At 42.9% G+C, this 27884-nt stretch overlaps 1 protein-coding gene across 4 annotated transcripts in view; it reads left to right on the top strand.

Annotated features, from left to right (window-relative positions):
• Positions 1–27884, top strand: part of NRK (Nik related kinase) — a 93549-nt gene that overhangs the window by 29198 nt on the left and 36467 nt on the right. Inside the window, exons 3-15 of one of the 4 annotated variants that reach the window (XM_014255319.2) lie at positions 279–335; positions 6930–7055; positions 7840–7950; positions 9779–9869; positions 11911–12041; positions 14443–14497; positions 16554–16632; positions 17320–17495; positions 19210–19282; positions 19670–19865; positions 21236–21301; positions 22138–22299; positions 25668–25826. In XM_014255319.2, coding sequence (XP_014110794.2) covers positions 279–335; positions 6930–7055; positions 7840–7950; positions 9779–9869; positions 11911–12041; positions 14443–14497; positions 16554–16632; positions 17320–17495; positions 19210–19282; positions 19670–19865; positions 21236–21301; positions 22138–22299; positions 25668–25826 — 1482 coding nt within the window. Of the gene's footprint in view, positions 1–278; positions 336–6929; positions 7056–7839; positions 7951–9778; positions 9870–11910; positions 12042–14442; positions 14498–16553; positions 16633–17319; positions 17496–19209; positions 19283–19669; positions 19866–21235; positions 21401–22137; positions 22300–25667; positions 25827–27884 lie in introns of all 4 variants that reach the window. The other 3 variants (XM_014255317.2, XM_014255316.2, XM_088062706.1) reach the window with 3 other exon arrangements.

Below are 27884 nucleotides of genomic sequence, written 5' to 3'. Positions count from 1 at the left end.
GCACAGTAAGGGTGTGGCTCTGGTAACACATCACCAAACTTCACTGTGGTGGTTTTGTGTCACTGGAAGGTTGCTTGGTGCATAGAATCATAGAATAGTTTGGGTTGGAAAGCATCTTTTAAAGGTCACCTTGCAAGGAGCAGGGACAGCTTCAGCTAGAACATTGCCTTGAACTTGATTGAAAGCAATTAGTCAAACCTAGTTGTTAGAGGCCTAATTTATTGTGTATTCCTAGTTTGCCTACATGTTTTACTTAGTGTCTTCTGTTATTTTAACAGGGTCGCCATGTTAAGACTGGGCAGCTGGCAGCAATCAAAGTGATGAATGTTACTGAGGTGAGTGCAAAACCAAAAATAATATTGTCACTGTTAAGCAGCAAGGAAAAATAAATAATGAGATCAAGAGAAGGTGGACAGCTCATGAAAGAAGATCCACTGGTGTAAATCATGGTTCCTGAGCACCAATTTGTGTCTTACAAAGTACGGAGTGGTGTTAACATAATCATATTTTTAAAGCGTGGCTGACCAATGGTGACAAAGCAATAAGGGAGTGCATTGACATATATTTTGATGTTCAATAATATCAAAGGCAAGAAGTCCCTTCCTGCTTGTTTCTAGTTGATTATCTGCTTTCAGAGATAGTAATTAAAAGATTTCCTGTATCTCTGCACTGCCTCTGCTGTTTCATCACATCCTATCCCCTCGTGAGCCAGCTGTTCCTCGGCGTAGTGCCCTGACAGCCAGCAAGCAGGAACATGTTAGAAATGCAAATGCAGTGCTTTTTTATTGTGATTTGACAGATGAGGGAAGGAGACAGTTTAATTTGCACTGTCCCTACTCACATTTATAAATGGATGTCAGTGCTGAAACAAGGTGTTGAAAAAGTTGCTAAATACTGGGTTTTGTCTCTCCTTTTAAGAGCACAGCCAGTAGTGAAGCAGCTTGTCTCCTTGAGATCACATTAGTCTGAGCCCCAGGAATGTTGGGGAGGCTCTGTACTTCTTCCTCTTGAATTTCCTAGAAGTCTGGTTTGGTAGGATGCACTCAGACTCGCTGAAGACCAGCTCCCTGTTCTGTCACACTGGCAGTGTGGATACAGAGAACAGAAACCCAGCTCCTCTTGCGATATGATGGAAGGGTTATCATCTGAAATTCAAAAAAAAACAAACCAAGGGCCAAATTGTCTGGGCCAGGGCTGCCAATGGTTCATCTACACATGGTGTTTGGACATGCACAAGCAAGCCTTGCCTGCATTTTCATGTGTCTTTTCATTGTCTTGAAAGGCAGCAGACCAAGGTGGTGTCTGTGTTGGTCCTGTCACATAGAGCAGGTCCAGGGCAGTTCTCTCTGTTGATGGTGTGAGAATCCAGCCCTGAGCAGCAAGTGGTCTGAACTTGGATGCTACTGTAATGTACAAAGCACATCTAAGGGCTGGTTTGACTGTGGCTGCTGCTCACGCAATAGCTGAATTGCCAGTTTTGTGCTGAGGAGGATGGGTTTTGTTTTTAAATGAGTGCTACATTAGATCAGTGGAATTTCTGCTTTTAGGTCTGTAGGTACATTTATCATCAGGTGCTTTGGCTTTAAAAAATGGCAGTCACCAAGCATGAGGCTGCTGGATTTTGGAAGGGAGAGCAGATACGGATTGGATGACAGTCAGATTCCTGAGATGAGAGCACCTCCCTGCCTTGACAGAGGAGCTGACAGAATGGATCCTGGCACAGGCTCATAAGTTATCCAGCTCTGCTTTCCTGTTTTGCTGGGTCAGTCAACAATGTGTAAGGACTGGTTAAAGGTGTAGCCTGTGGGTTGTCACGTTAACACCAGTGACCGTCCCTTCTGTGATGAAACAACTGAAGAAAAGACTGCAGGAAGGGAACCTTGGAAAGATTTCTTTCCCTATGCTGTACATAACATAATCTCCTTTGTATGCAAGCAACAAACTGTAGCATCCAGTAATGGCTACTTACTTGAAAACAAAATTTAAAGAGGACAATTTCAGGAATTTAAAAAAAAATTAAAATATTTAAAAAGATTTTAAAAAGATTTTAAATTTAAAATATTTTAAAAATTTAAAGAGGACAACTTCATCCCACTTCATGAATCACCTTAGTAGACTGCCAAGATTCTGAGAACAAAACAAAGCTGTTAAGGTTTGATTTGCTGCAGGTGACAGAACCAGCATCATGCTGGGGAGCCTGTCCCATTGTTTGAGGGGCAGTGATAGCAGGTCATGCTGTTTTCACATTAAGACCCTTCATGGGAAGGTGAGGAGCATGTTAGTGCAACTGGCCAAAAGGATTTTCCCTGGTGCTCTTCCCCCACTAAACCCTGAACAATTCCAGCTCAACTGTGCTCAAGTGTTCCTGCTTTCTGACCTTGGCACAGGGTGAGTGCAGGGATTTCTGCTCTTATTTCCACTTTCCTAATGCAGAGTTGGCTTCACTTCTGCTACTTCTGCCACCTTTGTTCTCCGAAAGATTCTGATTCGCTTGCCAAATCTACAGGGTTTCTTTTTCCACTAAGAAGTCATTTAATCAGAAATTGCCTGACCAGCTCCAGCTGTGATTGTTCAGATCTGGGACACTCCGAGAGCTCAGCAAATCTGCCCTTTGCTGTCATGAGCTGCAGCCCCAGGCCGGTTTCTTAAGAGCGGCAGCAGGATGCTGTGGTCATTGTGGGATCCTCTGGACATCTGTCAGGAAGTGCTGCTGTATTGAGTTGCACAGGGGGGTGGGGGGAGCCCTTTGAAATGGTTAAAGGGGAGCTGATGGCAACGTGCACTCATGTGCCTCTCCATGCAGGCTCTGCTTCCTGTTTTTTGACAGAGCCAAACAAGCAGAGTGCTTGCAGAGAGACTGGATTCTTGCTGCTTGTCTCTTCTGCTATCGGTGCAGGTGATCAAAGAGCTCTTCTCCAGCACATCATTCTCCATCTGTCTTTGCTTTCATTCTTTCTAGAGAGCAAAATAACATTTAAATGTGAAACTTGTTTTTAGACCTGCCCCAGTACTAAGGGGTCTCTTGGTGCAGAATTTATCAGCTGACGATCTGGTTTCCATTTGCGGTCAGAGGAATGTGTTTTCTAGTTCTAATGCCATTGTACATAGGCACACATCTTCAAAAACAGCCTTTGATCATGAACCTGTCATCTCTGTGCACGCAGCCATCTGTGCCCAGGAACGCACTGGTTTGTGAAAGCAAACAGCTTTTTGCACCTGCACATCTGCAAGCCTGTTTCCTTTCCTGGAGCAGCTTTATTCATGAGCAGGTTTGTAGACCCCTGAGACATGGGGCTGATGGTAATGCTGGCAAGAGGGGTGGTGTAAAGTGGAAAATGTGAGTGTGGGCATGCACTGAGAAGCTGAGGGTGCTTTTGTCCCCAGTCATCGTGCTTGAAGGATGTACACATCACTGAGGCTTAGCAAGCCTGGGTTCAGTTCCTGGGCGGGCCTCATGACACGGCCCATGGGACACAATCACATTTACCCTTCTGCCTTGGTTTTTCCATGGCATTGAATATTTCTTCCAAAACTCACCGGGGCACTGGGAGGGCAGAGTGCATTTGTCTGTGAATGCCGAGCTGCTGTCCTGTGCAGCCCTTAGAGACTGACCAGCACCTGAAGGTCAGCTGTTTGCTCCAGGGGGTGTCTTCCCAAGGCAGTCAGCTGTACTGGGCATTGCTGCTTGGGCCAGGATGGGCAAGGCGAAAACAGGTGCAGGAGGGATAAAGTTCTGGCCTTCAGGGTAAATAAAGACACAAGAGAAAGCAGGAATTGCATCTTGCTGATTCTAGGAAAGGAGCATTACCCATGTGCAGCTCCTCTTGCTCTTGCCAGAGGGTGTGGAAGAGCCTGTGGGCTATCCTGGCTGTGTTCATGTGTAGGTGTAAAAAGCTGACAGTGAGAGACTTCTCCAGGGTCAGGCTGCTCTTGGTGTAAGCAGTTTATTATTTAGTAGAAGGTGGAAGAGATCTGTTTACACTGCCAGCCACAGCATAAACATGCTCAGAGAGGGAGAGAGAGAGTGGAAAGAGGGGTCTGAGAGCATGAGAGCAGTAGGCAATTAAGGGGGTAGAGAGAGAGAGAGGGGGGCAAGAGGGGGTAAGAGAGGGTAAGAGCCTAAGAGGTAAAGGGCAGTAAAGAGAGCAGGAGTATGAGAGGCTGAGTAAGAGCGTAAGAGAGGAAGTTAAGTGAGTGAAGTTCTTGTTACAATACATTATATCTTTTTCTATAGTGAATATTCTAATTCCCAGTACCCAACCAGTATATGACACACATTCTATAGAAATTACATATAGCCTGTAATAACTACTACATTACCATACAGTGTTGCATTTTAAACTGTAAAAGCTACTTTTCAAATTCTTCTCATGCTTCTTCGACCTTTGGATTCACTGTCAGCAGAAGGGTATTGTTTAATCAACAGGGATTCTCCTTCAGCTGGCTAGGCTATTGTTCTTTGGTTATATAGTAACTAACACTCAGTATCCTATAGCTCAAAGCTAGTTTTCATTTCTGTTTCGATTCTAGGCTTCATATTTTCAGAATCTTTTGCTAAACAATCATATTCATAAGGTTTCCCTGTTTCATCTTCCCCAACATTCATGGACATGCTTGGTTTTGTTTTAAAAACATGGAGGTCAGATTGCAGAGGTTTACAAAGTACTTGGATAAGAGCTTTGCCAGCATGGTTCCAACATCCAGAAAATTAATTGGGTAAAGGATGAAGAGCTGAAAAAGAGGCAGCAGCAATGAGGAAGTGGTTGGGATCTGCCAGCTCCCAGAAGGAAACTTTGTGAAAGCCACAGGCTGGTGCTGAGGGCACCGCAGGGAGCTGGGCTCCACCAGAGCAAATTTCATGTAGGTAGGCAGAGTTAAAAAAACTGAACCCTTCACATCTGTAAATATTATAAGTAATTTGGAGAAGGCCTTTACCAAAGATGACTTGCCCCTCCAGACGTTTGCAGGAGTGGGCAGAGTGCAGGAGGGACAGCAGAGGAAGGAAGGAGTCCTCTCTGTTCCTCTTTCTGCCCATCTTCCCTAAGGATTCAGAAGCTTGTGTAGGTGACAGAGCCCTTGTGGTCAGGTCCAGGATGACAGCTCCCATGTCCTTATTCTCTGCTCCTCCTTGCCTGCTTGTGCCCACCCTTTCATTTGCACTGTCGAGTTCCAAAGGGAGTAGAGCCTTGTATCCCCTCAGCACAAGCTCTCACCTCCCTTTGCTCCTCATGCTCTGTCTGTGTGCAGAGTCCTGCCCCTGGAGGATTTCCTGTTTGCTGTCTGGAGTCAGCTCCCATTTCTCCTGGACACTCCACGTGCTGCACTGGGCTCCTCTTCAGCCTAATTCAGTCATACAACATCCAGGGCTGTATCAAGCCAAGGATTAAGGGTCCTCCCTTCTCCCTAAGTGAAAACAAAATACAAATTAACTATTTAGTATAATGTATGCAGCTTGAGAGCCTGTGTTCAGCAAAGATTATTATGAAACCTGAAATAGTTTCATTTAGCTTCAACCAGAGTTGTTTTATGTCTCTGAAGGCTTAATACAGTTAGGCTTTGGTCTGGTAATGTGTCTCCTGGGTGTTGATGTTACTGGAGAAGACTTACTGGTCCCTTCTGTTGGGAGTGATTTTTATGTGGTCAAGTTTAATAAGACACATCATATGCATATTCTTGAGGGAATTTGGCTTTAGCCTGTTAGGCTTTAATGTGTTGCTCCAGGTAGAAAGGTCAATGTGTCTGGCTTTGTAAGGAGTCCATTATGGTTGTTAAAGGAATGCTTCAATGGCAAAACTACTGGAAAATAGAGGAAAAGCACAGAAAAATGTCTTTTGGGGCTGAATTGTTCTTGCTGCCTCTTTTTTTTTTTTTTCCCCCTTTGTATAATAAGTGATGACTGGGATGTTTTGCAACAAAGTAAATTAACTTTCAAGTTTTTCCTACTCCTTTTAACTGGAACAAGGATACCCTGTAGCAGCACTCCTTTCCTGATAAGGTGAAAACCTAGGTGTGTTTCGCTGGGTGTGGTGCCCCATAGCAAACAGGCTCTGAGGGGGCCTTTCCAAATCAGGCAGTTCTCTGAAAAAGGGCTTTTCCTTCCTACATAATTATTAAAACTTGTGTTTCCATTAGTTGTCTTATTGTGCACAATGTTGTATGGGCAGAAGAGAATGTCTGCCCGGGCGAGACTGGAACAAAGCCAAGGGAAAACAGGCAGCTAGTGCCTGGAAGCTGATGTCTAGGGGTGTGCTAGCCCCCAACGTGCCAGGGGCAGCTTGGTGTTAGGAGGGGGGAAAGCCCATGGTCAGGATAGGGCAGCCTCACAGCAGTAAGGGAGGAACAGATCCTGACCCTGGCTTACGCTGGAGTTTGATTTGTGGCAAGTCACCTCCTTCTTGGCTTTGGTTTCCTCCCAGCAGGATCCTCCACAGGACTGGGAAGACAAATTGTCTGATGTGTGCACTCAGTGCTTTTCCAAGTATTTAAATGATGGTGTGTTAGGAATAATTTTCTTTTTGTTTGAATCTGGTTAGTTTCTCTGAGACTAAACTAATGCTTGCAGAAACCATAAATGGGGGGGTAACAGGTCCTGTCTAAGCTCCCTGAGGAGACAATATGCAATTTGTATGCCCGAGTAGGGACGTTTTTGATTCTTTAGGTCAAGCCATAGCAATTCATTGGTTTAGACCCATGGATCAGGGTGATTCAGCTGTCAATATAAGAGCCATCTATCAGCTGCAGTCTCATAATCCCAGGGTGGCTCTGGTCCCAACCTCCTGCTCAAAGCAGGGTCAGCCATGGATCAGAGCTGCTTGCTCAGGGTGGTTCCAGCTGGCTGTTGAGGCCTCCAAAGACAGAGACTGCTTTGCAGCCTTGGGGCTCTCCAGTCTCTGGTCACCTAAGGAGCCTCCTTCTCTCTTTTGTTACAGAATGAAGAGGAGGAAATCAAGCTGGAGATAAATATGTTAAAAAAGTACTCCCATCACCGGAATATTGCTACATATTATGGGGCTTTTGTAAAGAAAAGTCCTGCAGGCCAGGATGATCAGCTCTGGGTAAGTTTTTAGTGTCATTTCTGCTCATCAGATTTACAGCTCCTTCTTTAGAGCTCCAGCGCACTTGGCTTGGACTCTGTCTCAGTGAAGCTCTGGAGTCATTGTTCTGAAGAATAACATATAAAAGAGAAAAATTACTCCTCCCTAGACATCTTCCATGCTTATGATTTCCTTTGAGGATGGGCATAAAATACGTTATGATTCTTGTGACTTGTGCTGTCATTCTGATTTGTTGCTTGAACCCTTTTTTTTCCCAATTAAATTATTCTCTATTTTTTATTTTCTGAAGTGAAAGAGTTTGTCCTTTTCTCCTTCTCTCATTCTTGTTGCTTTTTCTTTTTTTTCACATTGAAAATATAAAAAAAAAAAAAAAGGAAGCAGAAGAAATGGCAATAAAGAAAGGAAGACTAATGAATCCTCCAATTTTTTGGCTGCAAGATTTTTGAGGCTCTGCAGCAAAATGAGAAATTTCAAATTTTTGAAAAATTCCCATGATTTTCAGTGCTGTTAGCTCTTGCTTTTCCAATTTTGTATATACTAAAAAAATAAAAAAAAGAACTACTAAAAACCTGCAACAGGAGAGGAGCACTAGTGAGGTTTTTTATTTATTTAGCAGTTTGTGTGATTCAGGAAATGAGTTTTTAAGTCACTTGGCATCCGAGAAGGCCATGTGTAGTTTGCCATGCCTGGGTTGTGGTGGAGGTGGGTGTTTGCAGGTGTTCTCTCTGCTGGCCCCTGGCAGAGCTGTGGTAAAGGTGCCCTGTGTGTGTTTGTGTCCCTGCAGCTGGTGATGGAGTACTGCGGTGCGGGCTCTGTCACTGACTTGGTAAAGAAGACAAAAGGGAACTGTTTCAAGGAAGACTGGATTGCTTACATCTGCAGAGAGGTTCTCAGGGTGAGTCCTGCCAGCAGAGCTTCGCTGCTCATTTGCAACAAAAAGGCCTTTCCAAGCCTTTGGTTGCTAAAAATAGGTCACTAATGAGCATTATTGTTTAAAGGTTGTGATCCATGGGGCTCATGGGCTATGGTCCTCGAGTTCAGAAGAGCCCTGAGAGCCAGCATGATGGCTGCTTGACATCCCATATTGTTGTAGTTAATCCCATTTTCTGTATGAAGAACAGAAGATTCCTCTTTCCTATGGCAAATAGCCATCTTCTGAAATTCCAGACAGTGGGCACCTAGAAAAGGAAATAAATTTTCTGTTTTCGGTATGTCTGCCCTGCCCTCCACATCAGGACATCTTTCTGCTCAGTGCTTCAGCTGTTCATGCTTGTGAGACCTTTCTGTCCATAATTCCTTTACCATAGTACCTTTACCTGTTCCTAATTCCTTTACTCAGGGGTCTCTTTTCCACACTATATGACAAAATGTTGACTAAACAGCATTCCAAAATCTTAATGGTTTCTCTGCTGGGATAGTATTCCCCAAGACAAATCTTGGGGCTATATTTCATTCTGTGCAGGCTTAGGACTGCTTTCTTTTTCTTCTTTTTTTTTTTTTTTTCTTGGAAAGTACAGAGCATAAAACAATTCCCAAGTGTAATCTAGTGAACTAGCCTGGAAAAAAAATATGATGTTGGAGCCAGTAATTCTAAATTCAAAACCCATTACAGAGTTACTGATCTGTCTTCTCCATAATAGAGTTTTGCATCTTTTCAAAATAATGGTAAGATAAATGCGTATTCTGGGAGTTGGAATGTAGATGGCATGCTGAAGTAATGCTTGAATAGGGGTAAAACTTTCTTTTTGGGGCATAGGAGTTGAGAGATGTGCTTGGCAGAGAATATTGTCCTTCTTGCAGGGATTTGGCACTAGCCTGCAGATTATGATCGTTATATCTGGAAAGTGTGGGGAGTTCTGCAAAAGAAAAAAACCTTAATGGCACAGTCAGGTTGTTCCTCACTGGTGTGGCTGTTATATCTCTGTTAAAGCAATTGATGTTAAAACATTTGGTTTATGCTCATGCAATTGAAAACTGTAACAGCATGTTGGTAAAAGTGAGGGATTGGATTAATCATGCTTGTTTCAAGACAAAATGGCCCGGTTGCACATGGATTAACAATGTTTCCTTCTGGAAAATTTACAGTCTGGGCGGAAGCTCTGTTTGAAGCCATTAATGTTAGTGGGGCTAAATGTTGTGAGTGAAGCATCCCTGGATTACTATAATGGATTATTTCAGTGTGTTCCTTTATGTCTATGCTAGTTCAACCATGGGCAATTTTGAAATGCAGGAGGAGACAGCAAATATTAGCTGATTGAAAACAATATTTGCTGCAATCAAAAAGAGGTCTGACATGGTATTTTTAACTTTCTCTAGTCCATTTACCACTGAATTTCTCGTTTTGTTGAATAAAAACTTCAGGTCACTACAGCCAGCCATCTGCTGTCTCTGGTCCTCGTACAGAGAATTCTGCTTTGCTCTTTTTCTCTTTTGTTTGCTCTTAGCATAGAGTGTAAGGAGCATCCCTTGATACTGAGACAGAAGTTAAAATACCTTGTTCTCTTCACACTTGACTCAAGAGATGCTCCACCACTGTCAGGCCTGTGGTGAAGAAGACAATCAAACTTAGGATTGTTGTCCTCTCTCCTCCCTGGAAATGTTGCTAGTAGCATCTAAAGGACTTTCCTTATGAATAATGACTGAAAAGAGTGAAAGTGTAAAAAGGCAACAGTGCTGTGCTAGTGTTAGGAAGAGGGAATAAAGCAAATCTGATTTTCTTTTAGGGATTGGCACATCTTCATGCTCATCATGTCATCCATCGAGATATTAAAGGACAGAATGTTCTTCTTACAGAAAATGCAGAAGTAAAATTGGGTAAGTTTCCTTAAATGTGTGCTAGAAACCTGTTAGTTAATACTAAGGTTTCCATCTTGACTCAGAAAGAACTTTCAGTAACCTGAGTGCAGCATGTGTGCCAAGTATCATTGATGCTTGTGCTTACAAGGTGTCTGTAATGTAGAAGTTGAAAATGTAAAGTGTTCTGCAAGGATGTCCCTCACAGCCTGAGGGCAATACACACAGTCACACACAGAACCAGCCCGGTAAGTCACAGCACCATCAGGCCTTCACAGAGAATCCTGGGATGCAAAAGACTTCCAAAGTAAAAAAGTTGGGGGAACAAATTTTGCTAATCCATTTTTCTAAAGGAAGTGGTCTTAGAGATTTGCATAAATCTAGCAGTGGGTGGAATTACTCATGTGTAAGGGCTACCACTGAAAAACAGTCATCTCTCAAAAAGGTTGGAGGGTTTACTCATTTCCTTTTATTACTGTGACATGTCAGTGTTGACAGCCTCTGACTTCCTAAAACTAAACTCAAGTATGTATCTCTCTTGAGGAAGGCATGTCTTTCATGTTTTGGAAAGACATCACAGGGAAGTGTTTTAAAGGAGAAATCTCAAGGGGAGCAATTCTTCTTTGTGATGATCTTTACAGTCCCTCTCTTTAACTGAAAAAATTCACTGGAGAGTTGGAAAACAACAAATAATAAACATGGCTTGTGGATGTGGGATAGGATATTTGGTTGGAGCAAGTAAAATAAGTACTTTAAATCTCATTATGGTTTAACCTTGTGGCAGAAACCCGGCTTCATTGAAGTCAAAGGGAGTTTTGCTGTCAAATTAAATGAAGGCAGGATTTTGCTTGTAGTCTCTAATTCATATGTACTAATTGTCAACTGTTCCCTCTCAAAACAAGTAAGATAGAGGTGTTGTGTGTTTTATAGTCCTGTATAGTTATTACTTCCAGCATTCTTCACATGGTTGACAAAACAGTTAAACCTTTCTAACTCTGGGTAAAGATTAAACAGATTTACTAAGTATAATGATTTTTAAAAAGAAGAAAAAAAGTTATTTCCAGAGAGATTTAGCTCATGTGTCTTAAGGCAAAGAAGCTAGAAAGCCAAGAGGTTCTCAATTCAATTCTATTCCACCTCAGTGTGAGAGTGTGCACTTCCATCAGGAGCACAGAACACAGGATGTTCCCAAAGGTCAGATCCACCTTCTTGGAAAAGGTTTGCTAAGCAGGCACATGAAATTATAGCACTACAAATTATTTTGGTTTGCAGATAATCTGCAATGAGGCAACATCAATAAGAAAATCTGCTCCTTGATGGAAACCATGGGCCTGTCTCCTTTCAGTACTCTTTCCCCCTTCCTTTGTGAATACCAATCCAGTGCTATCCCACTGGATCCAATTAGTGTATCTTGGGGTTTTGTTCAAAGAGAAATGCAGTCACATAATTATTGGTTGTATGGACCCTTTTCATATTTGAACAAAACCATTTTGCTGTGCAGACCTTATGAGAGTATCACCCTTTTCAGCACAAAGGAAACCACAGGATTTGTTTATTATAATGATCTCAGATGAGAATAAAGTAGTAGATTCTCCAGTTTGTTCTAAGATAGTGTTTGAAGGTAGGGAAGGATTTATTCCAGACACCTCAAAATGAAGTCATGCAGTGGTTATTTCCAGCTTTCATAAGTGGCTATATTAGACACATCCAAATTTGCCTTGTGTGTAGATACTATTTTTACTTTCAGTCTAGTTGAAGACCTTGAGTCCTACTCAATTAAACATAAATTATTCCATAATGTCTTGTAGAGCAATTCCTCTTTCTGTAACCCACCGGTCAGATTTAGCATGCTGTTTATTTAATTCTTCTGTCAAAAAGAAGGGGGAAAAAAGAGACAGATAAATTTCAACTATTGGATAAGATGTGCTGGAGGAGCTCAGATTTCATATATATTGTAGACCAAAGGTTTGGTGTTCTAAACAGTATGCAAGTGACCAAGCACACACTCTGCAATGTGGATACAACTCTTTGCTAATTTCTTTACCTCTCCTTGGCTTTTCAGTGGATTTTGGTGTAAGTGCTCAGCTGGACAGGACTATTGGGAGAAGAAACACATTTATTGGCACCCCGTATTGGATGGCACCCGAGGTCATTGCGTGTGAGGAGAACCCAGACTCTACATATGATTACAGAGTAAGTGTTAAACGCTCCACAAGGTAAGAAGACATGTGGGTTATTGCTGAAATCCTGCTCATTTGAAAAGTTCAAACTTCCTGCCTTTTAAACCACAATAATGCTAGAACTATACAAACAGAAGTATTTGTAATATGAGGGTGGAGGCTCTTTTTAAGAGTGAGGTTTCACTGTGAGTATTTTTTCTGAATTTTTAATACATGAAATACACTTTTGTGAACCTTTCTGAAATAAAAAAAAATACTAAGAAGGTTGCAGGTCTGGATAGAAAAGAAAAGAAGAGAGGAGTTCCAAAGGAATGCTTGAGCTAGTGCAATATTAATATGGCAAGTTACTGCACACTGTGGTAGAGCTGTTTTGCTCTACTCAGCTGTGAATCCTGAGTTAATTGGCAGTAATTACTACCCCTTTGCTCATTTATGAGCATGTGACTGCAAGTGGTTTCCTATCCCAGAATGATTTCTGGTTAGTGGCAGGGTGGCTGAGGTGAGAAGGCACAGAATTTCCTGTATTATTGCAGTTTGTGAGCATTGCCTCTTGTCCTCACCATGCAGTGTGTTTTCCAGGGATGGCTTTTTGAGCAGGTATCTTCTGGGTGACCCTCCAGTCACTCCTTTAGTTCAGGTGCTTCCTCCATTGCCACTTTACACCTCTCCTTCCATTTGTGGCTTCAGAAATATTTATGAGAAGAACCTGGTTTTGCTTCCATTTCCTAGTGATTCAGAGGCTGTGATTCTCTGAGACCTTCTGTACTGCACTGGCCCAGCGAGGCTGTGTTGTGTGTGTGTCAGTCATCACTAAAGAATATTTATTTTTTTTCCATATCATAGCAATCTATTGAAACCTCAAGAAGTTAATCTTGTCTTCATTCCCTGTCCCCAGTTGATTTCCTTCTCTGAATGTGTACTTACCAGAAGATACAATCATGAAGAATGTGCACCCCTAATTCTTGAGCTTTCTTTGCCTTCAGTAATAATCCTGGTTTGTCTGCTTCCAAACAGATACTGCAAATGGTGTTTAAAAACTGATCAGCAGAGGGTTTTGGAAGCACTTGTGCAAACAGTGCTGTGACCCAGAAGGTTGCACAGGGCTGGTTTTTCCCACAGAGACTTTTACCTGATAGGATGGGCTAAGTAGCCAGAACAACCAAACAAGACAAAACAAGTACAAATATATCCACATAATTATGTTTATATACACACTGAGCTTTACAAACACTGCTGTCATCCTCCCTTACACCTGTCTGTCTCTCATGCTTTGGAACTCCAAACCAAAATTCCTTGTAGCCTGGATGTTTCTCTCACTGTCTTCAAAACCTGCAGTATTACCCCTTGAAGACTCTCAATTTCCAGTCATTTACTAAATAACAAGTCAGGATCGTGAATCTATGAAATCCCCACCAGTTTTGTTGCTGAATCCCTCCACAAACTGTGATGTGAACTGGCTTTCAGCTTGTATGAAGAGTTCAGAGCAGCTCGACTGAGAGGGTTCTGATGATAAAATTAGATTTAGAGTGCTGGGCTTGGTATGAACTGCTATTAATGTAATGGTTTATTCCTTCTAATATTTGAAGGTTTTCTGTCACTTTTTTTAAAAAAGATGAGTTTTAGAGGAGCTCTGCATGTTGGTTTAGCCACATGCCTCTCATTTGGCTACATTTAGACACAGAAAATACTGAAATAATGCACATGATTAATCAAGTGGAAACATGTGAAGTTTTTACAGCCACTGATCGTGGTTGCAATTTACCTTCCATGATCAAAACCTGGCCCTTGGCATCCAGATCAGCTGATAAAGAGAACTCCACTCTGTTAACTGAGATGAATATACATTGTGGCATAAATCTGACTGCATGATGTACTCTTCTCTCATGTGCCCAAAAACGTGTGACTAGAGACTTTGTACAGCAAAAGTCAGACCCCAAGGCCTGACTTTAATTCCTGTTCCATCAGTGTAGAACTCATCAATGACTGCTCTGAAATAAGCATTAAGACCAAGAATTATTTTTGGCCAGAAGGAGAAGGGTGAGACACTGCTGTGTCTTGCTGCCTCATGAAAAGAGATTTAAGACATATATTTAAACAGTGCCTGCTATATTCTGTCTGGCTCTTGTTTTCTCAATGCAGAAGGTCTGCATTTTGGGGCTAGATGCATAAATGATGGATCAGCTGTTCAGAGTTGCATGGGAAATGGGAAGATTCTGACTATTAGCATGTTTCCGAGAAGCTCAGTAGGGAGTGGGAGGGAGTGAATATTTGTCACTCCAAGTAAAACAACATGATCCAGGAGAGATCCAGGGAAACTTAAAAAAACCCCAACAAAACCAAGAAGAAAACAAATAAATGAAACAAACAAGCTTGAATGCTGCAAGCTGCAATGTGCATTGTTTCTTTTCCTGCAGAGTGACCTGTGGTCTCTGGGAATCACTGCTATTGAAATGGCTGAAGGAGCACCTCGTAAGTTATTTGGTATAAAGGTGGGGGTGTTCTGTGTTAAAATAACTCATGCTTGGCAAATGCACTGATGCACAGAATTCTGGTTCTGACTGTATCTTTAAAAACACTCTATGACTTTTTCTCATTTGGACTGTATTGCGTTCTCTTCCTTTTAGACTCTTTCAGTCAATGTTTTGATTCCTTGCCTTCATCTCCTGGGAAAACAAAACTTTTGTTCTTAAACTCTTGTTAGCATCAGTTTGTTGGTTACTGCCTGTGGATACAACTAAGTAGAAGTGATTGATATGTTAGCAGAAAATATTGTCTGGAGTGGCTTTGGGTTTAGGTCACTAGAAAAAATGATGACAGTGGAAGAAGGTAGGCCTAAAGGTTATATTTGTACTCTGAAACTGACTTTTTTCTCACAGATTGTGTGACTAATAGGGCATTTACTCACATGTAATGGTTTTGAGCTGTGACCACACTCTCAGCCTGTACAGCAGATTGCCACAGTTTTCCAGCCTGCTGCCCCCTCACTCCCCCAGAGAGCCTCTTGCAGGGCATGTAGAGATCTGTGAGTGCAAAGTCCTCATGCATTTTTGTTTGCGTGGAGGGCTGGTGCTTTGCCCCAGGTCCTGGAGCAGATGGGATATGTGGGGTGTTCAGTCACTGCTGAGAGCACGGGAGATGAAATCCATCATACTCTGGCCTGAGCCTGAGAGCACGTAGGCTGTTTCTAAATAACCCACTTGGCTGTTCTCCCATCAGACTTGGTTTTTAGCAGGAGCCAGCTGGAGTTCAGGAGCACTTTCAGACCCTGTGCTTTAGCCTGACTGAAGCTTAGTCCCGAGACATGAGTCCATGGGGAGTTTTCTTTGGGAGAGACCTTTTCATGCCAGCTCCTCATGTATTTGATGTTTTCTGTAGTTTTGACAGGGAAATGCTGTGGATTATATTCTGTTGCCTTGTGTTTTTTTTACTGTAGTACAACAGTGTCTGGGACCCAGAGCTAGAAACCAGACCTCTTCCCCTCATTTCCACTGTATCATGTACTGTTGAGCATACCAAGGAAAAAGTCAAAGCCAGAACCAAATGCGAGAAACCTATGGCAGGTGGAGGCAGAGAGAAATTAATAGAAGGTAGGGAAAGCTTTGCCAGAGCACAGTCTTCTCACTTCTGCTGGTTCTGTAATGCTTTAAGTCCATTTCTATTAAGAGCATCACTGCTGAACACCTAAATATTATAAGAAATCAGCCTCCATGTAGTTCCCATCAGTTGTCATTCAGTAGCTCTGTTTGGTGAAGGAAGACCTTTTACCCTCAACATTTCTCCCTGACAAATAGAACAGATTCAAAATTCAAACATACATACAAAGTGTCTGGGATAGATGAGATGTGATGGTATTTGCTTTCTGCTGAGTTCCTCATAACTTCAACTTTCCACAGCACTAGCCCTAAAGAGAAGTGCAGTGGGCTGGAGTGAAGGTAGCTTCTGAATACAAAGTGGAATCTGTGGCAGATTTCCTGATAATGTTGCTCCCATTCCCAGAGCACAGGATGGATGAAATGTGTGCTCAGTCATTCTGCTCTGTTCCACAGTGCTGGTTATGAGCTCTGTGCTTTGTATCAGCTTCTCTTCATCCTGGTTTTCTCATATACCATGAACAATGTGAGAAACAGTTTGGTTAAAACTGAGCTTATCATTTATCTGAAACCAGAAGCCAGACATAATAACTAGATAAATATTTCAATCTCAGCTTTAACTTCTGTTTATGTGCAAGCACACTTTTGTGTATGGGAAAGGTGAGCTTTTTTATGTCCTTCCAAAGCTATGTATATAGAAAACATGAAGAAAGTTGTACTTGTTCTTGCCTTGCAGCCTTTCTTTTTAATCTCTTTTAGCTGGAAATCTCTATGTGCTCAGAGACTTAATTTCTTGGCTGTAGTGTGAATTTGGTTGGCTCCTGGCTGGGTTCTGGGGCAGATGCTGTAATGTTGGAAGTGGAGGAGTTTGGAAGTGGGAAGTGAGGTCACAGGGGGTACATGTATCCTTCCATAATTTGTGGTTTCCTTTGCAGCCCTGTGTGACATGCATCCCATGAGAGCACTCTTCCTCATCCCAAGGAACCCACCTCCAAAGTTGAAATCCAGAAAATGGTAAAGAGATGTGTAAAAAAACCTGTATTTTTTCTGCAGTGGGCTTAGGAGGGCTTTTAGCTCTCTTGTCCAGAGACAGTGATTTTGTTAAATCATCTAGTTATCTAGGAGGTGATTCCTAAGCTGTCTCTACAAGCTGGATTGAGTCAGAGGGCAGATATAGTTTACATTTGGGAAGCAACATCTTTCTTCTGAACTCCGCCTAAACTGTGGCAGTTGTTTCATTTTGGTGTCTGTGGCCAAAATTGCAGGATAAACAAGGAAACTTAGATATGTTTCTTGGGGTCAAGGCTTTATCAGAAGATTGCTTGGACATTGTGGGGCTAATAGAAGTCACCTGCCCTACAGAGAATTACTTTTTGTTTTAAATGAAGTGTGTAAAGAAAATCTTCACCTTATCAAAAGGTCAAGGGCATTTTTGAAAAGCTTGTGTTGGCCAGATTGTGGTTTTGTTGATCAGGATGTAAATTCAAGGTAACAACTCCTCTGAGAGGGTGGTGAGATGGAGTTCACCTTCAGCATTGTGCTGGTCACAGGAGTCTCACTGGAGGCAGGGCTCCAATTGTCTCTCAGTTCCAGCACAGAAGGAACCTTTGCAAAGTCAGTGCTTTCCACCAGTCAGGGTAGTGCTTGGACCACGAGTTGAAAAGGATTATTGGTCTTTCTCCACTGTTGTGTCTTTTTTAGGTCAAAGAAGTTCCTAAATTTTGTTGAAAGCTGCCTTGTAAAGCATTATTTGCATCGCCCATCCACGGAGACCCTGCTGAAGCATTCCTTCATCCGAGACATGCAGAACGAGCGGCAAGTGCGCATCATGCTGAAGGATCACCTGGACAGGACAAGGAAGAAAAAAGGAGAAAAGGGTAACATAGCAAAAACAAAATGAAGGACACTTCAGGTTTTGGCAGCAGAGCACAAGGCAGATGCAGCTGGAATACTAGAACCAGGAAAATTGAGAAAGCATTGTCCATGATAGTGGGGCCACTTTGAAGATTCCTTTGTCAAAGCCTGGGTCCGTGGTGGTGTTTTAGTTCTAAAGTCCTTGGAACCTTGAGTTACTGAGAGCAGCCCTGATGCTAGCAGGGAGCGAGGACTCCAAGTAAAGTCTGGGTCTCTGAGCAGTGCTCCACAAGTGTTTCCTGGTCTCTCAGTTCATACTTCTGTCCCAGATCTAATTGATTTACCTGTTGTATCTCCATATAATTTTGTCTTGTGAGTTCTTTGGGAGCAGAAGGGTTCTTTAAGTGTTTTGCAATCGAGTGCACAAAAGAGACCTAGAGAAGACCTCCAAGCTCCAGTAAAATACAGATGTTAATAATGAATCACTTCCTTCACAGTGTGTATGAAGAAAAAGAGAGTTCAGATTTGTTCCAAATGCCAGCCTTACCCTTTGGAGCAAAAGCTGGAAGGAGCAGTGCAGGAATGGGGGTGATACTTGTGAAAAATGCCTGTGCAGTTTTTTGCTTAGGGCTGTACAAAGGGGACAGAGATATGTGGCCTCTTGACCAACAACCCTGCCCTCTCTCTCCTTCTCTCCTTCAGTATGTTTTATACTGCCAGAAGCACTGTGAGAGCAAACTTAGAAAGCACTATGGAAGTTGGAAGGTGTCTTATAAATGCCCTGACTGGACAACAGGAGTATTAGCATCTAAAATGAAATTGCTGTTGCAAAGCAGATTTACTGACTCCAGTAGTAGTTGCAAATTCTGCCACCTCTTTCAGCTATGAGTCTCAAAGCACACTGAAATAGAAATATAGCGAGTTAGAATTTCTCACAAATGCCCTTGAGAGGGGTGGAGGAATGAAAAGATAATAGTCACTTCTTCATAAATAGTTATATTTTGACCTGAAAATGCTATTTTTAATCAAAACTCCCCTGAAAAGGAGAATAGTGTGGAATTACCAGACTACACACTTCAAAATAGTTACTTAAAAAAAATGAGGTCCCAATTTAGCATGTAATACAGCCAACAATTCAGGGTAGGACCAGTTTGAAATTATCCTATAAAAACTGCCTTTGTGTCAGTCTTGAAGAGAACTTTAAAACTATGGGTTAGCTTTTGAAATTTTGTGCTAAAACTAGTATTAGTTTTTCTTTTCTTTTTTGCTTACTTAATAATTCCCTTTGATACAAAAGGAAACCTGGATTTACTGGTGGCCTCAGCATAGCCATGACACAGGTACAGAGAGCAGAGCAGGGCAGTGCAAGCTTTTATATCCTATCTTCTTTTTGAAGAACCCCTCTGCTGGTGGTGCTGTGGGGGTTGGGTTTCTCTGTGGGTTTAGCCTAATTTGTTTCAGATTATGGAAGTAGGTTAGTTTTGCAAAACCAATACAGTCAGTCACGGGAAAAGGTGGGTGTGTGTAACGGGGCTGCCCTGAATCATTATCTGAACTAGATTTTGAATTATGTACATGGGTATTTTACCTCCCTTCAGCCTCCCAGTACAACATGTGACTTTTAAATTCCAGTTCCTCTATAGCCTGTAGTTCAGGCTGAATGCTCAAAAATAAAGGTCAAGATCATGTCTTAAATAACAGCATCCTCCTCTGGTGTTTGTTTATTCTCCTTTTTAGAAGAAACAGACTATGATTACAGTGGAAGTGAGGAGGAAGATGATGAGCTGAATGAAGATGAAGGAGAACCAAGGTTAATTTTATTACTGAAATAGAAAATTTGACTGCCCAATCTGTTCTCACTGAAGGCAGCCTCTCCTCAGCCATAACAGCTTTCTTAACTTGCTCTAAATCCTTAATCTCCTGGTTGCCCTTTGGTAGCTTTAACTGTTTTGTTGCTGTCAAACACAACTGCTGGGTATAAAATGTCAGTAATAAGCTGCTGCTTTAGTTTCCTTGCAGTAGGGGGGAAGCTCTCAAATGAAGGACCCAATAATCAGCTTCAGGCTGGTTTGTAGCACACCAGGTGCTGCTGGAGACATATCGTGGTTTGCTAACACAGGGCAAGAAACATTCTCAAAGCACCTTGTATTCTCTCTTTAATGCTATGTTTTCTCACTTAGAAACCTGTTTGTTTCAGCTCCATAGTTAATCTCCCAGGGGAGTCAACTCTCCGCCGTGAATTTCTGAGGCTGCAGCAGGAGAACAAAACCCGTTCAGACCCTCATCGGCAGCAGCAGCAGCTGAAGGACCAGGAGAAGTACAAGAAACAGCTGCTGGCAGAGCGGCAGAAGCGCATCGAGCAGCAGAAGGAGCAGAGGAGGAGGCTGGAGGATGTAGGGGGCTGGCTTTGTTGTTATTCCATCACAAATTTTGTTATTTCATCACAAATGAAAAATGTCCCTGTAGGGAGTAGGCTTTGCAAGGCAAGAGGGCTCTGTTAAATCATCAGCTCAACCTGGATTGTAATCTTGCACCTTGGGGAAACTCTGTCACTTTTGAACACAATGGTTTTAGATGGGCTTTGTCCTTTTCCTGCTGGTAACCTGCCCTGAACTGTGTGAGCAGAAGAGGAAGGGCATTTGTTCGAGTAGGTTTGGTGGTGGTAGCCTGGCAGATGTGGTGAGAGATCCCCATTTCTTCCTCATATGCATTTCCCAGTTTGCAGTCTGTTGGTCTGGTCCAGAGTCTTGGCCCTGCTTTTGTTGAAGATATTAAAAGACAGCTGTTTGCCTCTTCAGCTGCCTGACTGACACACTGTTGTCTTTGAGGCAGAGCTAAATCATAAAATCACAGAACCATTAAGGTTGGAAAAGACCTCTAGGATCCAGTCCAATCATTAACCCAGCACTGATGTGTCCACCACTATATCTTGGTCCTAAGGACCACATCCACGTACGTTTTCTTAACACTTGCAGGAGTGGTGGTTCCATCACTTCCCTGGGCAGTCTGTTCCAATGCCTGACCAGCCTTTCAGTGAACAAATTGCTCCTAATATCCAATCTAAACCTCCCATGGCACAGCTTGTTTGTTACGTGGGAGAAGAGGCTGTCCTGCACCTGGCTACAACCTCCTGTCAGGGAGTCGTGCAGAGCAGTAAGGTCCCCCCTGAGCCTTCTTTTCTCCAGGCTGAACACTCTCAGCTCCCTCAGCTGCTCCTCATCACACCTGTGCTCCACACTCCTCCACAGCTCTGTTGCTCTTCTCTGAACACACTCCAGGCCCTCAATGTCTTTGTTGCAGTGGCACAACACAAAAATCACCAACATGTCTCTTCTCTTGAATATCTGACAAAACTCAAGCCTTGTGTGAACACTTCAGAGCTGACATTTGTGAAGCACAGTGCTGCTCCAGCAAGATGGGAATGCTCTGGAAAAAGAAACTCTTCCTTCTTGAAATGTTGGGAAGACATTTGTCATTAGATTAATGGCCAGCTGTCAGGGCGATCTCACGTGCCTCATAAATGACAGATCTGCCCTGTCAAAAAGGATCTGCCCAAAAGGGCAGAGGTTTCACTTCAGGTTTGGCAGTCACGGTGGTGGCAGCTTGTCCTTGCCCACTTTTGCTCTATGGTGTGTCAGGTGTCCCCTCTTTAGTGACTGCAGAGCAGGAAATGGGCCTTCTGATTTATGAACACTGGCATCAGTAATTGGTGGGTACTAAAGTAAAGTAAAATAAGCAATGTTATCCCCTGGCTTTCTTCCAGCACCAGAAGAGAGAGCAGGAGCTACGAAGGCAGCAGGAGTGTGAGCAGAGGTGGCCAGAGGCAAAGGTCAGTCAGAGGAAAGAGGAAAGGGGTAAAGAAGACAAAAGGGCTGTGGAAGATGAATACTTCATAGTAGATGGACAGAGGAAATTAGAGAAGAAGCAGGTATGAAGAGGGTGTTTGCTGACAGCAGTTTGCAGCTCCCTGTTCTGTATCTGATGTCTTTCTCAGTTCCCTGAGGGTGTTCCTATCCTCTGAATCGTGGACCAAAGAGGGACTTCATTAATGCATTTACTGCCTCTTGTTCTCGTTCTTGTTGCCTTCCTTTGAGTAAACTTAGATGTTACTGAGTTACCCTCCTTATCTACAGCAGGGACACTGCCTCTCCCACTTTTGTCCCTGCTGTTTCTCTGGGCTGAAATGGTCTGTTTAAAATTCCTTTACCCTGAAAGCTACCAGCATCAGCTAAACCTAAACTTAAATCTCCAGTCCCCATTTTGCATTCATGTTGTAACCAGGACAATTTCTTGTTCACAAAAACAATGGATCAGAGGTTAATTTTGATGCTGAACTGTCATTATCAAGTCTGTCACCTTGGCCACAATGTTTTTTTAATGTTTCAGCTGCAAATTGATCTGTAATCAAACAGAAGCACGCAGTGTTTGGTTAAAGACCTCTGGTTTTAGTAAAAGTAAAAAGAACAAATACAATTTTCTGACCTGCTGTCTAAAAAGCCTAACAGTGTTTGGTGCCACTTTATTCTTCCTGTTGCTCGAGGTTCTGACTCTTCTGTCAGCTCTGCTGGAATTGTGGTCACTTTGTTTGAAAAGCCACTATTTCCAGCAACTTGTTTGTCCTCCAAGGCATCATTGTCTCTGAGGTTCATCACTCTCTGCTTTCAGAAGATGGAAGATGTGCAGCACAACAGGAAGATGCACCGAACTCTCCCCAAAGATCAGACACAGCTGCTGTCTCTCCAGCATGATCACAGGCAGAAGAAGAAGGAGCCTTCCAAGACTTCAAATGCAGGAGTGCATCCTCCATCAAGCAGCACAAGCAAAGAGGTATTGTCTTGGCCAGGGCAGCATTTTGGTGCTTTGTAGTTTATGATGCTGTAGGAATGCTGAATCAGAAAGCAGACTGATCTTTAAACCTACATCTGGAGCTTGACCTGTCTTCCTACACTCTTGCACTACATTCTTCAGTTTCCTTTAATATTCAGAGGATAAAGGAAAGGAAGAATTGTTCTGTGACTTCTGCTTGAGTTGAGAGAAGTGTTTGGTTGATGAGGGGAGAAACGAGGTTCTTCTGGTCAAATAGGTGTCATTCCCTTGTCTTTCAAAGAGGCATGAAATAAGGTAATACCACCTGAGGTTTAATAGAGGTCTTTGCCTGATGTTAGGGTTCACAGAATTGACCCAGGCACAGAATGGCATCCTACCTCTTGAGCACAGATCTCTGTGCCCCAGCAAGCAGGCTGTGATGCCTTTTATTGTCTTGTATGTCCCAGGATAAGGTTTGATGGATCAGGGATAGCCACATATCATCAGCCTGTACTGTAATCCGTTTTCCTCCTTTGCTAACTCTATTACAATAATAGAAATACTCTAACAGTATTTCTACCCAGCAACTCATTCTGGTCACTGTCACCATATCCTGAAAAGCTCTGAGTCCATTTCCATATCCTACCTCCTCATTCCTAGCATGATTTTTTATATAATCCCAACTGGTTAACCTAGTTCTACAGCTGGTGTGTGATTTGTTGTGTCACTAAAGTCTGGGTCAAAAATCTCAGCAGCTCACAGGTGCCTCCTCAGTAGAAGAGTGGATGTGATGTTCTCTGCAGTCATGCCAAAGTATCTTCCCAAAATGCCCAAACAGAGGCATGAGGGGAACTCATGCACATGTAAATAGGAGAAATGCAGTGCAGCTTCTTAACACCTTGCTGCTGCCTTCAGGCACGTGCCATCTTTGTCATTTTCTTGTGTGTGTGTGCTGCAACTATTCCCTGAGCTGAAATGTCCTGTATTGATAGTTAAATGTAACTGCTAGGATTGGTGAAATGATGAATTTCAGTAACAGAATAGAGTCTGCGAACAGCCAAGCAGCACCATGAAGTGAGGAAAACAAAAGATGCTAAGCTCCTTGTTAGAGGAGCAGTTTGTGAAAATGAGAGTAATTCTGTTTGAAGTACAGCCTAACTGTCAAAACCACAAACACCCTGGCTCTAAAGGCTTTATTGTACTGACTGATTAAACAAATCATTACTAAAATTTGAAATCGGTATTTGTTTGATGATGGAAGGCTGGGTCTTATTCCAGCTGAGGAGCAAATTGAGTGTGGACAGAGAAGTAAGCTGCTTTTTCTAAATACACAGCATCAAAGTCAGTAGAAAAGCTTTGCCTTTGTTAGGCATTTAATGGGTGAAAATGCAACTCAGATGATTAATTTATCTTCTACTTTATTGTAGTTAGAAGACAAACCAATAAAATATTGTCTTAGATACTCATCTCTGGTTTTGGCATGTGTTTTGTAAATGACTCCTTGAAAGCAAAATGAAATATGTTACAGAATTTAGTGTGCAGTCACTGTTAACTTTTAATTTAGTGGTGAAATATAGTATAATTAGTTGTGTTTTAGGTTCACAGCATGAGGCTTTTGTCATTATGGCTACAATAATATATTCTAGTTTTCAGGGTATTGTACAATACTATTTACTGAATCTCAGAACTTCTTGGAAGTCAGAGGTCCTTCCACTAAATTGGTGGTACAGGGTTGCATTTTTTGGTTGAGACTTTTTTGTCAGCAGTCATAACTATTTGCAATGATTTAAAAACGCTTTAAAGCTGTAACTGTTTTTAACAGGGATAAGTCAGTGCTTTTGCTCCTGTTGATACTTATCTTTTCCAGTTCATTAGCCAGAGAGATATTAGTTCCTCTGTTGAGAGGGACCTGCATAGGGACAGTGGTAGCCTACACAAGAGTGAGTTTGTTTGTACTTTGAAGGGGTCCCATTTCTAGCACCAGTCATTGGTACACAGAAGCTCTTGAGAATTATTGTTTCGTTGAGACATTGAAAACAAACAGAGAATCCTAGAGCCCTCCAAAGCCTCAAGTTTAATGTTTGGGGGTCCAGAACCCTCTCTGGGAAGTTCCTTGTCGTTGCTATTGTGCTTATCCTGTGCCCAGCAGGTCAGGACAATTTTCCCCTGCACACCTGTGAGCTCACTCAGATGTGAGCTCACTCTGTGCGGTATCTGGTCCCAGCAGCACCAGGGTGAAGGAGTTGGGAGTCAGACTCCAAGCTCAGGCTACGCTAGCTCAGTGCCTGGATGGGGCTTGGCATTAGTTCTGGAAGCCCAAAGTGTCACCTGCATGAGTTTGTGTCTGGATCATAAAACCTTTCGTGCCAGCTCCCCGTGGGCACAGATCTGGGAGGTGAATTACCGTATCTGGCTTTTACATTGCCTTCCTTGCTTATGGTAAAATTTGCCTTTCATTATTATGAGTTGCAGGTAGTGGAAATGTGGCCTCGAGAACATGTTCACTGGGGCTAGAATTTCATAGTGTTTAGCTGTGGTTGCTTGTCTTAGTAAGGGGTTAGGTTTTTTTTACATTTTGGTCTTCTTTTTTCCCACAGTGGGGATCTGTGCGACTAAGTGGAATCATTTTCCATGTCCTCAGCAGTTTCTAGGCTGTGCTAAGAATATGCTTACCTTTCTGATACAGGCACAAACATCCAGATATAGTGAGAGATAGCATTAAGAATTCCCACCCCAACACAGATAAAAGAGTATTTTTATGGCATTAATCTCTAGTTTACTGTGTAGAGTTGTTTCCAGGCTGCTGAATCAGAGGATATGCTAAAGATTTACACTAGAGAATGAGAATTAGTCATGTTGAAAAGAATTGAAAAGAGTAGTAGGGTCAAAACCACAGGATAAAGACTTTCGTAATGAGCAATGCCCTCAGGAAATTTGTTCCTTCTAGATCATGTTCCTCAGTCTTTCTCACAGTACAAGTAACATACCAAAAGACAGAGTGTTTAAAGTGTTTTAAGGTAGAAAGCAACATGCAGTAATGTCAATGCTGTGGAAGGGGGTAATTAATGCACAGCAAAACAGGCTGCATGTCGTCCAAGATAAGTAAGTATAGACACATGATTCGTCCCAGCTAAAATCCCAGCCTGCAGCCAAAGGAGTGGCCTAGAATACAGCAGATGGAAACTCAGGCCCTTCTCCTTGCTGCAGCTTGCAAACTTGATGGAAAAGGAAGGGTTGCAAATGGAAAGGAAAGAGTGGTTTGTGCTGTGCCAAGGCTGTCCTTGGTGGGAAGGTCTGTCAGAGGTTTGTGCTCTGTGCTGCTGTGGGACAGCATCCAGCCCGCAAACCCAGGCTCTTTGTGCAATGTGCTGCTCTTTTGTCCTTCCCAGGCCGAGGACCAAAGAGGAGCAAAGAAGAGTGACAGCATCCAGCCCTCCCTGCAATGGCCAGTGGCGCTGGGACACGAGGCCACCCCACAGCCCAGGATGGGATCCGGGAGCAGCTCCAGCCCCTGCACCCCTGCACCACAGAGAGCCCTGGTAGTGCAGGTACTGCTGCCCTGGCTGGAGACCAGGGACCAGGGGTGCTTCTAGGCAGGACAACCCATCAGAAACAGAATTCCCTTCTGGAGCAGGTGACTGAGGCCTGTGCAAACCGGCCCGAGGTTTTCTGGTGCCACCTCTGCTGCTGGGTTCTGTGTGGAATTATACTTAAGCACTGCAGATCAGGATTAGATAAGAGTTATTTTTTATGCTTGATACCTGATTGTTGATTCCATGAAACTCCTCTCAGATGTTTCACAGAAAGTCTGAATGACAGTGCTGTTGCAGTCCCTGGATGATGTATTATTTATATGGTGCCATAAATGTATATGGCACTTTACATCCAAACACAATTTTTTTATGAGTGAAACCATGTAAACAATCAAGGTTTTTATTGATCTTATGAAATAATCTGTAAGTATGTGGAGATACAATAAGGAGCAATGCAGAATGAGATTTTACCTGTGGATAGAGCCCTGAAAGTCTGAGTCTTTTAAAATTTCAGTATTAGATGTAGAAGTGGGACCCAAACAGTACCTGTGTAGTGAAGGCATTCTGATGAAGTTCTGCATTGGAATCCTTCTCTTAAAACATTTTAGCTCCTGATATTTTTATCAGTTCTGGAAGAGGTGATTCATGGTTCTCACAATGTGCCCAAAAATTGGGCTTCCTTTCAGCATCCTACTCACAGTGTGTATGAAGTAGCTTGGACTGCAGGGTTTTTTCTCCACTCTCTTGTGAAAAGGCTGTAAGCATATGTGAGCAAAAGAAAAACAAAACAGCAAGTAAAAATGGAATAAACTACTATAAGTGTGAGCACAAGTCTTTTAGCCTGAATATCTCCACTTATTCTGAAGGTGTGCAGTGGCCAGAATAATCTTACTGCTGGTACATTTTACATAGGTTTACATTTTACATAGTTTAGTGCTGTACATTTTACATAGTATTTCATTTTGCATTCATTCATCCCCTCAGAGAGGACATACAGTCATAGCACTAGTTTTAATCTTGGCAGCTCTCAGTTTCCACTGGACCTCTGGATGCATGGATAGATAGATGGATAGTTTTTGTAGGCATCTCTCAAATTGATTCTGTGGGATTTAGCTACTGCTACCCACAGGAGTCTGACATTCAGATCAGGCTTAGGCATTGTTTGTGTGCCGCTGTGGCATCTTGTGACCTCATTCTGCTCTGGGTCATGGAGTCAAAGGGGGAAGGTCAGACTGCAGAGAAGGATGGGTTATTGGGTGCAGCTCAGCTGCTTTCATGATGCCTCATGAAAGGCGCTAAAGCAACAGTGTAGGTCTTTGTACTTTGAGCACACCTGCAATTATGGGTTATTTCTATGAGATCAGGTTGTATTATCCTAAATGTTTCTTATACTCATTGTTGATTTTGCTTGGCATGAGCTTCATATGAACATCCTCCATGAAAGGTCAGAGAGTCATAGCATGGTTTGGGTCAGAAGGGACCTCTAAGAGTCAGTCCAGCCTCTCCACCATGAGCAGGGACATTTTCAAATAGATCAGGTTGCTCAGAGCCCCATCCAGCCTGGTCTTGAATGTTTCCAGAGATGGGACATCTGCAGCCTCTCTGGGCAACCTTCTCCAGTGTTGCACCACCCTCATCATAAGAATTTCTTTCCTTACTTTCCTAAAATGCAGGGTTCTGACTTTACCTTTTGCCTGAGCCATATCCTTCAGAACTATGAACTCTACCAGTGTGTGATCACTGCAGCCCCAGCCGCCTCCAGCCTTGAGTTCACTGATTAGCTCCCCTGTGTTGGTGACCCTCAGGACCAGTATTGCATCCCCCCTGTCAGGGCTGCCTACCACCTGGCTGAAAGTCATCCTCTGTGCATTCCAGGACTCTCCTGGACTGCCTACAGCTCACTGTGCTGCTTTCCCAGCAGATACAGGAGTAGTTGAAATTCCCCAGCAGGATGTGGGGATGCAGCTCTCCCCTATCCTGCTTTGGTTTGTGCCCTGGAGTGAGTCTGAGAGCTTGGGAGGTGGATAATAGCTGGCTCTTAGTGTCTCTGAGTCAAAGCCTCCCTGCGCCTTT

This window comes from Pseudopodoces humilis, chromosome 15 (genome assembly GCF_049639895.1).
Source record: "Pseudopodoces humilis isolate 2021_Gansu_Grassland_sample_001 chromosome 15, ASM4963989v1, whole genome shotgun sequence".
NCBI lineage: Eukaryota > Metazoa > Chordata > Aves > Passeriformes > Paridae > Pseudopodoces > Pseudopodoces humilis.
This window is presented reverse-complemented; position numbering and strand designations above follow the sequence as displayed.